The 17,296-nt window shown below is 41.7% G+C and overlaps 1 protein-coding gene across 2 annotated transcripts in view; it reads right to left on the bottom strand.

Annotated features, from left to right (window-relative positions):
* The window catches only part of LOC126394499 (tetratricopeptide repeat protein 28-like), a 196,264-nt gene extending 179,786 nt beyond the window's left edge, over positions 1–16,478 (bottom strand). For both annotated transcript variants that reach the window (XM_050051332.1, XM_050051334.1), the window contains exons 1-3: positions 16,395–16,478; positions 15,974–16,319; positions 10,009–10,308 (exon numbers count right to left, since the gene is read on the bottom strand). In XM_050051332.1, the coding sequence (XP_049907289.1) occupies positions 10,009–10,308; positions 15,974–16,003 (330 nt within the window). In that variant the 5' untranslated portion in view covers positions 16,004–16,319; positions 16,395–16,478. The remainder of the gene's footprint in view (positions 1–10,008; positions 10,309–15,973; positions 16,320–16,394) is intronic.
* Positions 16,479–17,296: the final 818 nt, after the last annotated feature.

Below are 17,296 nucleotides of genomic sequence, written 5' to 3'. Positions count from 1 at the left end.
ATTGAAAGTTTCTTGTTTGAGGTGCTTACCTAGGCTTGGACACGTTTTATTTCTTCTGGGACAAAGAGGCCGCTGCATTTAATTTTCTGAATATCTTATCTGCAAAATGGCATAACTAAACAAAAAAAAAAAGGAAAATGATTTATGCAAAACTAACACACACTAAAAGTTGAACACTGACGAAAGTAGCCAGAAGAAAATAACCCACATATATATGTTATTTCTGGGAGGAGAAAATGGTTTAAAATCATGAATCTGTGTGGGCTCATCAGTAGGTGTTTGATGGGGTGTTGATAGGCCTGACAGATTATACTCGGGGTGACATCAGCTCCCAGCTCTGACTCATCCGTGCCCCCAGGACAGTCTAGGAACAGACAGCTGTGGGGTGAGAGGGAGGTCATCACACACACATCAAACCACATTACATCATCAGACACTGAAAGCCTGTTTTTTGTGGGATCCAGCGAAGCACCGAAGATATATACTGTACAGAGCTTATGGTTAGTGTAAAAAAGAAGACAGAGGCCAATTTTCATTTTTTACTGTATGTGTGTGTGCCTGGTGTTTCTTGAAAGCAGATTAAATTTTACTAAACACTACAATTTGGTGGGGCGCCTGGGTGGCAGAGAGGAAAACCACTTGGCCACCATCACAGCAATCCGGGTAAGCAGGATTTGGAATCAGCCACTCAAAATTGCAAGAAAAAAAAGGAAAAAATACCGAACACATCAACAGTATACTGACTTAGTTAGACTGAAAATAGCGGCGCAATTCTGGATATAAATTCTATCAGTCGTATTACTGGCATAATTTACGAGTTGTGCCTGAGCTGTATTACTCACTGGCAGTTCAACAGACACAGAAGCAACACATTGTAAAAAATGGTAATGTGAGCTGATTCTAACAGTATGTGTTGGATGTTGATGCGTTCAATTTTGAGTGAGATATTAGACTCAGAGAGGGAGATGTGATTTTGGGTGCAAATTGCATCTATCAGGCTCACAACAATGCAGTAGCTCAGATATTTTTTCTTGCATATTACTGAATACTATCACATGGGATACAAAGCACGAGAGCAGTGCTGCTCACCAGACAGACAACTGCAGCACACCATTAGTTTTATCTCATCCTCGTAAAGAACAACATAGCTGCCAAGGAAGTGCTGTTGAAATCAAAACAGCAGACTTGTGTGTGTGTGTGGTCACTTTCCCTCCATCATGGCCCGTGCATATGTGCATCGCCGCTTAGCCACAATGGCCTTCTAAAGGAAAAAGACAGAATTTAACTGCTCCCGCTCATTTCACAGATTTTCCAGACAAATAATTTCGGGTTTGTGCCCGCTAGCGCCAACCCTCTGTCCGTCCCGCTCTCTCTGGCCTATAATTACATGCCATTCATTTGATTTGTTCATTAGTTCAAGCCTCGGCTGGGTAGAAGCAAAACGGAACCCTCTTATTAGTGGTTCATGACTCTACTCTCTCCATGGTGAGCTCTGGAGCTATACGGTGGAAAACAGCAGCGGAGCAGCGGGAAAGGGGAAACTGGCGGGAAGACCTTATTTTAACCCAAAGCACACATCTTCATAAAGAGAGACAGCGGGGAATGTACACTGTCATAATAAGCGTATAGCCGTAAAACCTCTTACATAGAAACACGGCTGTGGTGCTCACAAGGTCAACAAACCCATGATCAAGAAACATTGATATTACAGATAACAAAAACTGAAGGCATGAACCAAATCTTTGCCAAAGAGGCACTTTACTGCGTAGATCATTTTCTTCCATCTTATGCACTGAGGTGACAAAAATAATCAATGTCCTCAACAGTGATGTGATGCAACTCTACATACAGTAGTATCAGCTCAGTGCCTCCCTTGATCACCTTTAAACTCGCAATCTGAGAGACAGACTGGTTCATTCTGACACTAGAAAACCACCTCACACTGTGTTTTGTCTGCCTAATCAACTTACCGCTTCTTCCGCTGTGGCTACTATGCACAATGTTCTAACTCATCAGACACCAAGTGCTTTACACATCAACGTATTGGTAGACAATCCACCATAAAATCCTTCATAAACTTCAGCAGCACACATGGTTTCTACATGCGGAAATGTCCCTGTGGTCTGGTTTATGTTTGACAAACTAAAAAAGCATTAAAGACTCGCATATCTGAGCACAAACCTGCAATACACACACAAAACATGGACTTTGCTATTCCGCAGCACTATGCCAGCTAACCATTGCTCTGCAGCATCATTTAACTGCTGTGGGATAGAAAAAAAATGTCATTCTCTCCTAGAGGTGGTGACATTGTCGGCTCAGTGCTCCACTGAGAGGCACACTGGATTCCTTCTGTACTCTTTACATAGTTGAGCCCTTTGGCTTTAAAAGTATTTCACTGCTGAAAAGATCTTTTCATAGAACTTGACTGTCTATGGAGCAGAAAGACACAAATACTTTTGAAACGGGTGCTACATGACCAGAGAAATCAGAGGAAAAGGGCTGTGGTATTTGCTTTTGCTCAAGAAGTTGAAAACCTAAAACTACCAGAATGCGCTGCGCCGCACCCGACCAATAAATGATCGTGCTGGTGGGTGACGTAATGTGAGCTTGGATGTTTTTCCACTAGAAACCAGCTAGTAACAAACAATCTCATGTTACAGCTAATCAATGAGTTAAAACATGATTTTGAAAACATTTTAGCCGAGAATAGGCTACCAAGTGGCAACCTGACAAATGAAGCCGACACAGAAATGCCGAAAAGTGCAGTTCTTTGGATGGCCACTTGAGACTGGCTCAAGAAGTGACTCAATCCCCGTAGACCCCCATGTTAAAATGCCCAACTTTACAGCAGAAATAAACATGTTTACAGCCTGGTACAAAAAATGTTTTTTGTCTCTAAAGTTGATCCCCCCTTTTTGTAACTCACCAGTTTACAATTAATTAAGACTTAAAGTTAGACATAATCAAGGGCAGCTTTTTGTGGCAGGCTGTCTGCTGATAGTGTCCTGGGCTTCTTAGTGAGGTCCACCCCTCACATCTTAACAGCTTCATCCTCTCAAATATGGTCCCTTCTGGCTCCGAAAAAGCAAGATGTCAATGGCCAAAATGGCAAACTCGAGGCTTCAAAACAGTAGTACACACACCAGTGGGTGGCATCAAGGTAGTTTATTTTTAAGTCTATGTAGGCTATGCAGTAACAGAATCTTTGTTCATATTTGATCAGCACTGCCAAGTTTTACTATTTGATGAGAGTTGGGTCTGCACCTGAGAGAGAAAGAGAAAGAGGGGCAGGTCTCTCTCTCGATCCGCCTCTATACTCTTTGTGTGGAGGCAGGCATACCAAAATGTGCCAGCCAAAATGAGCTGAGAGATGAGCAGGGAGATCTGGGCAGTGGTAAGATGGAATTTACCACAGTTCATTAACACATACTACACACGTTACACAGCTCGTTAAAAGTCTGCAAAGTATCCCTTTAAATAAACAACAGAATTTGTCATGCTTACTTTACTTTGTTATGATTGTGATGTGATGGATGCAGTACTTGTAATTTTCTATTTTGTATTTTTAATATTCTATGTTGTTTTGCCCCTGATGTGATTGTGAGGCACGGGTAATGGCATCCACATTAGTAGCTCTCATATGAATCAATCCAAAAGATTTGAAATCCTGGTCCACCAATTAACCAATAACAACTGCTCACCTGTTGTACATTGAATATATATGTTTGCCTTTTTGTCTTTGTTCTCTCTGACTCTGATGAAAACACAGTGGTGCTAAATCATTCGTCTGTTTGCATTATTAAAAGCTGTTAATTGATCGGTCTGCTCCAGTCCTTTCTTCTCCCTTACAATTTAATCAAAGTTGGTTTAATCCACTGAACACACAGTTGTATCATTTGCACAACAGCTACATTAATGCTTGAATGGGAGGGGATCCAGAAGCAGGTCTGCATACTAGATCGTCTAGGATCTAGTGCTATCTACTCCCTCTATTCCGCTCATTTTTTACATTTGCGAAATTTTAGGCATGTATTTTGTGTTTCGAAATTCATACATTTATCTGTTTTTTAACATGTTGAGAACCCCTCCCACAGCGGCCTCATCACTCAACTTTAAATAGTTTGAGCTCCTCTGAACACTTCAGAAAGACATCAGTAATTACTTCTGACAATTACAATCCCGAAATATGCCTCGTCTGTGTCGCAGGATCTTGTGAAGGGTGTGCAGTTGTAGCTGAGCTCCTGTGGCCCATTTTTCACTATAACCCAAAAGGCAAGAAGCGATATATCTGATCTGTGAATGCTACATGCTGAGCAACTTTCTCTGCACAAACATAATAAGTCTCTGCTGTTGGTAGTCTCATGACTAACTAAAAGCATTCATATTTTATAGCTGTTTATTTCTAACTATGGGCAGGTATGCGGGTTGTTGTCAGCTGCATTTAGTTCGTTCAGATCAAACCGGATTGTGTTAATCATAAATATGCATCAAAGGATATTATAAATATTCATCTACACAGTGTGTGGCGCCTATATACATGAAGAGTTAAAAATTCAGCATTCATTTTATATTTTGTCTAATTTATATTTTAGTTTTTATTAAATTTTTAAAAGTAGTTGGTGAGGAAATATATGGGCTCTAAACAGTCCGCAGTTTTAATTTCTAGACTGAATTAAATTTAAAACTGCACAGGACAGAGCAGGAAAATATGAAAATGAAAGATATTTTTGTAGTTGGAATGTTTCGCTCTACAGCTATGCCAAGGTACAGTTGGGCTGTACTTACAATTTCAGAGAAAACAATGTGAAAGAATACAACTGACTACACACAAATGATTGTATAACTCAATGCTATCATGAAACAAACACCTAATATATGTTCCTTGCTCGACAAATACAATAACACACATATTTTGGACCACTTATTGTCACTTCACTGAGGCTTTCAGTTCATTATTCAACACACATCAAATAATAGTGCAGGTCACGGAGATGTTATGAAATAAATATGTCAGATGGAGAGAATAAAAGCAAGAAGAAAGGCACAAGAGCTATAACCACTCTCCACATGAGATCAAAAGCCAGGTTCTTTATTCTTGACACACAGCGAGATCAGATGAGAGCTGGTTTAACGGACTGTCATACCAACAGGGGAGCATTACACCCCAGTGGTTTTCATCCACATGAAAAGCAGAGCGCTGCTGAGAGTGGCAACGGATGAGGTCTTCAAATCGCACAATTCTTTTTCTTCCCTTTCCGCGTACAGTAACAGCAAAAGCCAGTGTCATCACCCAGCACTGCAGGAAAAAAGAAGCTTTATGCCTCATCAGGGTGTCAGCATCCACTCCACACACACACAATTACTGAATATGCTGCCGCTGTAATTAAAGTCCCCTTTCAGCACTCCACACACCATGACCTTTTCCAATGCAAACACTCATTGTCTCAGTTAAACCCAAGGCCCCTCCACTGGGATGTAAATGGACATTTTTATGTTGGTGAAAAGAAAAAATATATGCAAGTAGGCATGCACTGAAAAAAGATGTGTCGTAGCCTCATCTGGGAAACAAGGCTTGATGGGCTTTAACCATCATTATGAGAGAATGTCGCAGCAACTTTGGCAATAAACACTTGAGGAGACAGAATACCCTTGATAGGCACCATCATAACCTATAATCAGAGGATATGCAAATGATAGAGATGTTTCCCCCGACACTGCAGTGCCAGTCGTCTTTTGGCTCCCTGGGAACTCTCCTGTCAGCGCTCACGCAGGAGAATAGGAGTGATAGCAGAAAGGGCTGTTTGTTTAACATGTCATTGGAACAGCCGTGTTGAGAGGGTGGGACCAGATGGAGGAGCAGAACAGACAGGGAATCCATCTAGAGAGGGTATTGTCCTCTCAGTCGCTGGTATATTACCAAGCAGCAACCTCTGGGATTGAAAAATGAAGCCAAGGCAGAAGAGAAACTGCAGCTCCTTGAATAGCCACTTGAGGCTGGCTCGAGAAGCGAGTCAGTCCCCACAGACCCCAGTATTAAAACAGCCAACTTTACAGCAGAAATAAACATGTTTACAGCCATGGTGAATATTTATATAACTCCCCTGTTTATATTTTATTAAGGCTTAAAGTTACACCACTTTAAGGCCGGCGCCACTTGGGTGACAGGCTGTCTGCAAAGCGTCACTACGGTCTATAGCCCTTTTTTAAGTCCCTTTTGTAACAGGTTCACACTGGATCCGGATTTTCCACTAAGTACTGCCCTCTTGCTTTTGGTGCTCATGTTAATAGATTGGGCTGTTCACACTGGAAACAGCGCATCAGCGAGCACCCAGGCCAGCGATCTGTAGCGATAGTTTCGGAGTCTGCTCTATTTTTTCTGTGAGCAAATCAGGCAAGAAAACACACTGAAATATACTGAACACAATATGAAGTGTATATCAAATATGATTTGGATGATCTGACCATGATAAATGCTAGAATTTGCATCCAATGCTTCCACATATTTGTCAGTTGTGTCTGAACAAAAAGCCCAAGAGACAAGCTGAGCCTCTGAGCCACACACACACCCACACACACACACAATCAGACAGACACAGAACTCTACATGTGATTCAAACAGAGCAGAGAGCGGAATCACTTGCTGATCAGCAGCTGCATGACAATTAATAGATTGGGGCGCTTCCGCATACAGTGTGAACCTGGTGTAAGTTTCTTCTTATGCCACCTTCGCCAACCAAACAATGGCGGCATCATGCTGCTGCTTAGATAGCATGCCACATCATTTGCTGTCCCTGTTATATGGCAGCTGAGTTCGTCCTCTGCTCAGAGGGTAAGGAGCTCCTGGAACCCAATGTTTTGCTAATTTAAGGACATTTTTGGCAATCGATATATCGATATATTCTTTGAGTTAGCTGCTAACTGCTAGCAGCTACTTTTTAAATCTCCCAGCAGTAGGTCACATGCATAACACATCATGACAATGTCACACCTGTATCGCCCATGATCCTGTCCTGCTGGCCATCCTGTTTATACAGACATCAGTTCGGCACTGTTACTACCTCTGATGCCGGTTTAGAGGCAAGACAACTCTGTCCTCCCATTCCACAATTATGCCTTTTATACAGAATGGTGAGGCGGCATAATGGCGTGAAATGCCCAGCTTGAAGAGGCAGTATAAAAGGAGCTTATGAGTCAGATTCACCCCTCGCTCCTTCACAGCTCCTCCCTCTCGTCCAAACACGGTCACATCTGACTCCAAAAAAAAAAAAACAAGATGGAGATGGCCAAAATAAGGAGGCTTCAAAACGGGAGTCCACAAACTAATGGGTGACATCATGATAGCCAAACGTCACAATATAGCCATTATTTCATACAGTCTATGGTATATACGCCTAAAAAGCACTTGCGGCGCGACACAGAATCCCAAAATACTCACTGGAGATAGAAGCTAAAATGTTTTTCATCTCACACAAAGGGTACACACACCCATGTCTACCAAAAAATGTTGGCTAAATTTTAAGAGTTTGCTGCAGTGTCATTCCTTTTGTACTTAAAAATTAATCATGCACAGGAAATGAAGCTTGATTACACACCACACATATTCTCCCAGTTTCCCTCCCAGACTGGCTCATAGAGCCAAAATGCAAACAGACACACACAAGTGTGCGCCCCTTGTCTATGAAATGACACCCTATTTTGTTCTCATTTAAGCTTTTTATATTCAGTAAGAGGGTGAGGTACAAAGGGCCTAAAGCTGTCTTGGGTCATTAAACCACACTTTTTCTTTCTTCTTGCAGAATGTGTTCTCTGGCACTAACAGCAGGCAAAGCTGACAGATTAGACAGGGGGTTCCTTCACAGGCTGGCTGTGGGCTTCAGGAGGGTGGGTGCTCGCTGGTGCTTGGGGCGGCAAAAACCACGCCTGTCACTGTTTGACGGGCCAATCCAGAAGTGCGGTCATAGGGAGCTATGATTGATGATATTATGTACTCACATAGGATCTGAATGCCAGCACACTCCTGTGATTTAATCCCTGTTCCTTCATCAAACATCCAGGCATAGCAGATGGACTGCACAATACCAGACCTCTCTTTCCCTGAGGCCAACATCATAAGTGTCAAGACCACCATTACTAATCAATTCTTTGAGGCAGCAATACCTAAATACAGCAGTTGTAATATTGTTCATTCCACTGTAGCACATTGATACAAAACAATCAAACTCATATTAGAAGATTTGAGTATGGTTTGAGCTGAATGTGATTTCTTTTTCCTGACATGTCAGATAACCGAAGATGGATTTGTGACCTTGGGCTCCACCTGCACATTTGTCAAGTAGAAAAATGGTCTCCATGGTGGCTGTGTTGATACATGCTTAAGCACATTTCTATATTTATATGAAAGTCAGTCATGATGAACATTTCCTTGAAACCAATAAATGTTGAAAAATAAATAAAAAAATATATATATAATATAAAATGCCCTTTTGTCCTGCACAGACAAAATGCTTTTAACAGCCGCCCTGTTTGACAAGACTGACCCCTAGTGGTGATTCAAGAAACTTAATCTAAAACATGAACATGCACCCTCTGTATAACTGTCAATACCACAGACATATTAATCCTTTTGTCTCATGTTACAGAGTAAAACACAAGGGTCAGGCTATACATTGACACCAAGTCTGCTGCTAACGCAAACTTCAGCATGAGAGTCAAAGCTGTCAGGCAGTAAATCCAAGAATAAGCAGAGCTACACTGCCTAGATTAAGCCAACCATCCCCCAGTCAGACCACAAAGAGGTTCATTGTACTTGGGAAGCATATAAAGAGGAAAAAGGAGAATGATTTTGGCAATGATTTTCAATTATAGTTTGGCCTCACTGGCCTCAAAGGGTTATGAAATTTCTCCCGAATGAACAAGATGTAGTGTATGTTAAAGCTCAGATGTTACAGAGGGAGAAGTGACAACATGGAGGGGAGATTATTGTTGTAGAATTGCAAATATCAAATGAAACAGACCTGTACTGAAAAGCATCTAAAAGCTATACAGCAACTGTATAATCAATGAAACAACAACAAAAATATAAAAAAAAAAATCTACAGTTAACAGAAGGTGCTAGGATGACTACATTTGTGACAGTCCGCATTCTGTGAGACAATGCAGCAAGCACAAAACATGTGTAATTGAAAGTGACAGTCTCAGTTCTCACTGCAGCGGTACATTTTTACAAAAGCGGAAACCTACCTGAGCATCCGAAGATACACGACCTCAGATCAAAGAAGAGGTGGCCACTGATGCATCATTGGTAGCGACAAATTATCATCAATAGCACTCTACCACATTATCATCAATCTCTCTCGAAAGACAAAAGTATCCCTCCATGCTAAATCATGAAATCAATGCATTTCTATCACTGAGAGGAATTGGTCTCCGAGTGATCTCGGCGGCTGAGTAATGTGAAATCTATCGCAGGTTAGTCCACATGGCCTGGACAAGATCAAAGACAAGACCCCAGAAAACTTTGTATTGATCAACAGCCACAAAAACGCAACTGAGGAGTGAAAATGTGAGCAGACTGTAAAACACTTTAAATTGAAGATAAATCTTATAATAATTGTGAGAAAAACAATGATAATATAGCTACTGTAGTACTATTACCTACTATGCTGATAAGATGTCACGCTTGTCAGCAATGCTTTACAAAAAACATCCTTTTGATCAAACATACTTGAAATATCACACATTTTAAAAACAGCATGCCCCCATTTTAATGTCCTTTATGTCCTGTTAATTAAAGCTCAAATTGGTAATGATATGGACATCAGAGCCCCAAAATTAGATTTGATGTTTGGTATTCCTGGCAGTGACGCTCTATTGGTACACTCAAGAAAAGTCAATAATTTCTTTTTAACAAGATAAAATGTATTATCTTGGGACATCTTCCTCATGTTGCTCCACTGTTCTACAATTTTAGTGTATCAATCGTTTGAACTGTTGAGGCACACTTACCTTGGGCCACTTGGGATTGAGCTCACAAGCTTTTTCAGCATCATCCAGCGCCGCCTGGTGCTGTCCAAGTTTGAGGAGTGCTGCTGAACGGTTACTATACAGGATGCAGTTCTGTGGGTCAGCTTGCAAGGCATTAGTGTACAAATGAACGGCCGCCTGAAAGTCACCACGCTGACATGCCTCGTTGCTCTGCTGCACTTTCTCCATGAACTCTGCTTTGCTGAGACCATACCTGGCACCTTCGTCTCCAGCAATGCAACGGCTAGGTCTGCCCGTTGTCCGAGAACTGAAGATGGAAAACTGGAGAAATGGACAAAGAGAAGTGAGAGTGAGAGCTGTAATTGGTCTAACTGAGAGATCTCATAACACTTATAGGCAGTGTAACATTGGCATCAAGTGGTCTGACAGAACACTAGACTTTCCACCTCCTCTTGGCTCTGTTTTCAGGCTTTAGAGAATCAAGCCGGTCAGGTCATTTCAGGGAGAGGGCATTCCTACTGGCTATTCTACAAATGCAGATGCGCATGCATGTCGCTTCCAACAATGAAAGCTTGATTCTATGATGGAGAGTCCTGCAGAGACAGTTTCTATTCCAGCATTGGAAACAGCTGCCTACACTGCACAGAAACCCCCAAAAGGAAGTTGGACTAATGAAAAAGAGAGTCTAAAAGAAAGTCTGACAATAAATGAAATAAAATATGTCAATATCAGCAAAGCGTTTCCGAAACAGAGACAAAATCTTGCAAATAATTTTGCCTTCTGCTAACCAGAGCCAAATGCTCACAGCTGTGTCTTCAAGTTCATGTTTATGTAGCTAACGTTAGCTAGAGCCTTGAATCACTGTGTGTCCTCCACCTCACTCCCCATTGCTACAAACCACCTCAGTGGGAGATGAGTGGACAGCAGCTCCGACGCTGGACACCCGGTCAGCTGTCACACCAACCCAAATTTAGCCAGCACAAACTCCAGCTCCAGGGGACCAGAAAGCACAGACTCTTTTACGGATCAGCAAACTTTCTGTTTCTGCCAACACAGGTTAGACCGGGCGCTGGTGCTGAAGGGGTTACTTTGCCCAAATTCAAGCCGCTACAGCCACTACCCAAAGGCCTGTCCCTCTAGCTGTGGCTCACTCTCCTCCCGAGGAAACAGTCCACAGCGGCAAGGAGCAAGGACAGACAGTGGGGTGGCTACCTAGCTTATTCATGTCCCATCTGTGGTCTGATAAACAGAAAGAGAGTGTGGGGCAAGGAAGGACTTAGCAAATGCTCAGCATGTACGAATTAAGATTTAAAAAGTCAGTGTATGGGAAACACTGGGTTACTGTATGAAGCGCATGCACATGCTTGTATTACTCTGGTGGAAGAGGCTTAGGACGGAGAGGGGAAAGCTGCATGAGGAGAGTGTATTTTCAAATTTTGCCATTTTTTTCCCTTTTCCAGTTTTCTGCCTACCCCAGCTTTAACTTGTAGGAATACACTTTAGCAAGACATTAATAATAAGCTGAATGAACTGTAGTTACAACATGCAGCTAAAATGTGAAGGAACGTTACTGTGTGAACGTAAAGCAGGGTGTTAGTGCAATAGTGTATGACAAAGCATGTTTGCCAAATTGACTCATCCTCTCCCACAGGAACAAAGAAAAAAATACTGTGGTCCTGTGTGATAACTGAGCTGAACAGACCTTTTTCACTCACATTTTCATAATAAGAAAAACTTTTAGGAACATTAATAATAACTTGAATTCGATTTAGTTTGACTAACTTCAGGACCCTGGCATTGTGCAGGGTGGTGCAGTGTTATGGCTGTACTGTACTCTGAACTAACTGAACTGAGCCATCGTCAGTATTTTTTGTTCCACCTGTGTTTTTCCTGTTATGAAAAGTCTGTGTCAATGTCTGCTGTAAAAAAAAAGATAACAGCAAGGGAGGATATGATACATTTTAGCCTCATATAACTGAGTGTATCTTTACTTGAATTTAGCTCAAGCTCTAGTTCACAGATAAGCACGCTGAGAGCACACATTCCTAAATATCAAACTAAACTATAAGACTAAATGAACGATCAGTGTATCTATGGGGGTATATTGTCACATGGACTAAAATTAAAAGCAAGGTTTCCAAAATAATCCAAGGTATGTTGAATTGTTCTGGAAGCAAAGACTTTGTCCGAATAAGTTTTTTCAAAGAGGACTTTGGTGAGATTGCTGAATTTGACATCTCTACATAACATGTGATACTATATAACTTTCCGTTATTGTTAAAATCCAAGCAAGGTTGATTTAAAAATCTCATCTTCTTCTATGAAGGACAGCGGCATCAAGGTTAAAAACATATTTCATTAGTTCAATATAAAGCCTGTCTAATTAATGTTCACAACATACTACATGTTATTCTCCTATACTGCCGTTTAGACACACAATAATAGTGTTCATTTCTACCGCATGAAGGAATCTTTATTGCAGTGACACGTTTCCTACCACAACCAGATAATACTTGCCTTAGAGAAAGGCCATCGGCATTAATGTGGGATTGAATCTTTTATTGTTCCCATTCATATTCAACTTGTTACACTCCTGAACCAGAGCTGGCAGGCAAACCATCTGAATGCAAGACCAATTATTATCCTGACTCAAGTCTTACTGTAGCTGCACCCAACCAATACAGTTTGAATGATTAAGATGAGTGTCGTATCCATTTAACAGGGATGGTTTGCTGAGTATTACTGAATCATGAAATTCATCTTGGGTTGCATGTTTTTAGGGCTAGCTTCCATTATACCTCTTTCTCACCACACCTCCTCAGACTGACTTCTGGGATAGGGCAGGCTTGGTAATTACTTCCAGAGGCCCAGGGAGTAGACGCAGCAAACATGAGGGCTTTGGGTATCAAGTAGATTCAATATCAAGTTACAGCGCAGTACCAATCAGTTGCTTTATTACACCCTTTGACCTTCACTCTTCCACTGTTTCTTGTTCTTCTATGTATGGTAACCCTTAAATAATCTTTTGTACCACTTCCTGCTTTATTTGGCTTGGCTTTAGAGAGACAGTTCACCCTCAAATCAAAAGTAGGGCCTACATAGTTTTCCTCTTACCTGTAGTGCTATCTATCAGTCTAGATTGTTTTGGTGTGCATTGCTGAGTGTTGGAGATATCGATCGTAGAGTTGTCTGCTTTCTCTCAAATATGATGAAACTACATGGTACTTAGTTTGTGGTACTCAAAGTGCCAAAAAAAATACATTTGGCTCCACTCAACAGCAATGTGTCTTTCCAGAAATCATGACCTGGTTAGTTAAGATAACCAACAGACCTGATTATGAGCAGTTTCATGTAGGAGCCAGAGATGGACAAGTACTCGAATACTCAAGTACTTGATTTGGGTGTGGATGTTCATCAATGTATAGAGTAATTGCAGCCCAACCTCCCATGTGTGAACATTACTTTTATATATTTTTACTATTTAAAATAGGTACTTTCTAATTTTATGGTAGAGCTGTGCGCAGCTTATTGCTTCACCCAGAATGTCCATGATCTACTGATGATCTCTCTCTGTTTATCATGAAACTACTGCTGTGGGAGTGTGAGCTCTGTGCCAGGACAGTTGGTAAGAGTCCACCCGCACGTAAACACACACAGTGACAGAGCTAAATGTTAGCATCACATAGCTATTGTTACCTAACAGGTTTAACAACAGTCGAGCCATTTTGGTGACTTTGCTGGGACTGTTAAGCAGCTTGGTGTCTGATGTTAGCCTCTGCTGTTCTGTTAGATCATGCTGACTGAGCAGACATGGAACTAAGCGGGAGGAGAGCAGCTCCGGACTCCAGAGGCAGTTCTTTAGCACTGGATGTAACCTATGTAACAGCAGCGACAGAAAGTTTGCATAGTTTTATGTTAACATTGAATTTATGACTTAATCAAGCTGCAGCCTCTGGGGCACAAAAATGAAGTGCAAAAAACTGCAGTTACAGCCTGGTACAATAATGGTTTTGGTCTCTATAGGTAATTTCTCCTGTTATGACAACTGGGGTGATTTTTTTGTGACTCACCTGTTATTAATGCCTACAGCTACACATAATAAAGTGCGGGCTGCTTTGAGTGACAAGCTGTCTGCCAATTGTGCCCTCAGCTTCTCAGTCAGATCCACCCCTCGCTCCTCCAAACTACCAGCCAAACATGGCCACTGCTTCAAAACAGGAGTCCACCAACTAATGGTTGACATTACAGTAGCTATGTCCATTATCTTTATAGTCTATGGCTTTAATAGGCTAACTAATCCCTGGTTGTTCAATCAATGAATATTTCAGAATGTACTTGTTTTCTGTTGCAGGCTAATTTACAGTCCTATTCTCATGTTGGATTTTTTATTTTTTTAATTTATTTTACAAGTGCTTGAAAATTACTTAAAATGCCCATCACTAGGAGGAACTATTTTCTTTCTCCTGAACTACACCCGTCAATCATATCACAGTGCAGAAGGAAGCCTGCATCTACTGCTAACTCACCTAGCACCACTGAGCAGGTGCTCAGCTGAGGAGGAAACCATTAATGTTTACATCTCAAGCTGTCTTGACCACAAGCCTCTCGTCCATGGGTAGATGCATGTTTCCTTCTGCATGGTGATGCACTTGGCGGGTGTACTTCAGTAGACAGAAAATAGTTCCTACATGAAACTGTGCACCACAAGGTCTATGAAGTACTTTGAGTAACCAGGTCATGGATTCTGGAAAGAGACACTGCTGTTGAGTTTTTCAGAGGTATTATTTGGCACTTTGAGCACCACAAGTTAAGTGCCATCTAGTTCCTTTATATTCAAGAAAAGGCAGACTCTCTACAGCCAATATCTGCAACACTCAGTGACTCACACCAAAACAATCTAGACTGATATACAGAACTACAGGTAAGAAGGAAAATATGTTGGATTTTTTGGGGTGAACTGTCCCTTTAAAGTGTCCTGTGTTTTATACTGTTCTGCTAATAGCCAATTTAACACCTGTGGATTTGTAATAGGTCAATTATTTTTAAAAGATAAGGTAAACCAGTGGGATACGTGCACAGAGGTTTTAAAGCAAGTGTTTACTGCTGGGTGTGTTGCTGTAAATCCCATGGAGAGGCAGCCCACGTCCCAGACATACACAAACAGACTGAGGGACAACTGACAGCACTGTCAGGCTTGCTGACATTCAAAGACTTGCTCCTAAAGAAATGCCAAAAGAAGCATCTATTATAGATGCGTACTTCCAGGGCCCCAGAGCATGCAGGTTTCCCCTTCAAACAAACACTCCAGCAGCTGATTTCAGCCCAGAGAGAAGGGATGTAATCAGTGATTGTGCAGGAGGGTCCACTGTGAGCTCTGTCCCATCTGCTCCAACATACTGGGGGCTGCTGCTATATGTGGGCAGCACTGGCAGGAAGGGTGGAGAGTGAGCGATAATGAGAGCCTACACCAATACTCAGGACATCATACCAAGTTAATCACAAGGAGACAGAGATTAACTCAACTCCTCAAAGGCAAATATAGTCTGGAGAGCACATATTTACACTTTTGTTGAGGAGTTGTTGTTTTTTTTGGATACACTCATGGCAATACACACAAGCGTACCGCCACTGTAGGATCTTGGCAGTGCAAGCTTTTCTCTTCATGCAATAACAAAATAAGTGTGGTTTGAGTTTAAAGCCTATTTTGCAATCTGTGTAATCTTCTATTGACATTTAAATGACATTAATGTTAGCTATTGTCTGGGCCAGGAGAGCCCACACATCCATTGTGCAGCTCAGTACAGTATGCATGACTGGAAAATCGATAGAGGTCTTTTACGAGGTTTTCTCAGCAATGGTCATTTGGTATTTCCTGTCCAGGACGCGAGGTAAAAAAGTGTTATTCAGGGGGGTAATAAATGCCAGCAACTACAAAAATGGCAGCTCGCATGACAGTGTCGAAAGTGGTTGTTTTTAATGTATTTACCTTTTCTTTCAGAGTCGCTTGCTTCTCCATCCTGTCTGACTGCTTTGGTTTGTGAGACGGGTTATCGCTCTCATCCCATCACACTCCTTCTGGACTTTTTACCGACTGTTTATGCGCCAAGAGGTGTCCAAAAGTTAGCCCAAAAGTCCACGTTGAAGCGCGAGTGTCGACAAACTGCGAGGAAAAACCACAAAGAGTGAGCTGTGTGGCGTTCAGGAGAAACTTTTCTCAAGGAAAGTGCGCCATGTTGTCAAATCTTTTCCTTTTTTTCGTGTCTTTTTTTCCCCTGTTGCCATAGCGGATTTCTGAGCGCTGTGCAGAGGGAGGCATGAAGGTCTGAGGCAGCCTGAGTCAGGAAGAGAGAAGAGCAGTTAATAAATTTATCACTCGGTCGTACTTGTTTGTGTTTTTATATACATACCATTTATGAAGTGGAAGTGAACTCTAATATTAGCAAACTTTAGGTCGAAGGCGTTCAAAGACTTTGCAGGGGCAGGGGTGAAGTAGAAAATGGGGGCACCTCGCCCGCGCGCCCTAACCTATTGGTCCCCCACCTGGGCTGAGTGATGCTGCTTTCATGACATACTGTAATTATGAGCATCCAAGTGTTCTAAGCCATTCATTACAGTCCATGCACACCACACACTTTAACATTAACACACGGTAATGTTAACTTCAGCTAATGCTACAATAACGTTACAAGGTTAACGTTACTCCTCTTATGTGTAATATTTGCCAAATGTAGACAGATATGCAATAAGCTGACGTTACTAAGATTATTTAAACACTTACCTCAAAAGTTTACCTTGAATTATGGATGCTAACTTCGCTAGCAGCGATTTAGATTTAGCATGGCATGGCAGTCAGGTTGCCGATGTAGGTGGGGGTGCGTAGTGTCGTCCTCACAGCTCCACCCTCTCGTCCAAAAATGTGTACACATTTGCATGCCTGGCTCCAGAAATCGAAGATGGCGACGGCCAAAATGCCAAACTCGAGGTTTCAAAACAGCAGTCCACAAACCAGTGGGTGACGTCACGTTGGCTACGTCCATTATTGTAACAGTCTATGATTTCACCCTACTGAGTTATAGCTACAGTCTGAGATATCAGGAATTTCCGACACTGATACCAATAGGTGAAATACACTAGTGAAATATCAACACTTGGCAAAACAGCTGCAAACACATGACTGACAGTAACATAATCCAATATTTACACTTGCTAATACAATAGATTCAGCTAAGTTAAAGGTCCAATGTGTAGGATTTGGGGGGATATGTTGGCAGAAATTAAATATAATATTCATAACTATGTTTTCTTAAGT

Source organism: Epinephelus moara, chromosome 8, assembly GCF_006386435.1.
Source record: "Epinephelus moara isolate mb chromosome 8, YSFRI_EMoa_1.0, whole genome shotgun sequence".
Classification (NCBI taxonomy): domain Eukaryota; kingdom Metazoa; phylum Chordata; class Actinopteri; order Perciformes; family Serranidae; genus Epinephelus; species Epinephelus moara.
Note: the sequence above shows the minus strand (reverse complement) of the source record. Positions and strands in the feature narration are given on the sequence as shown.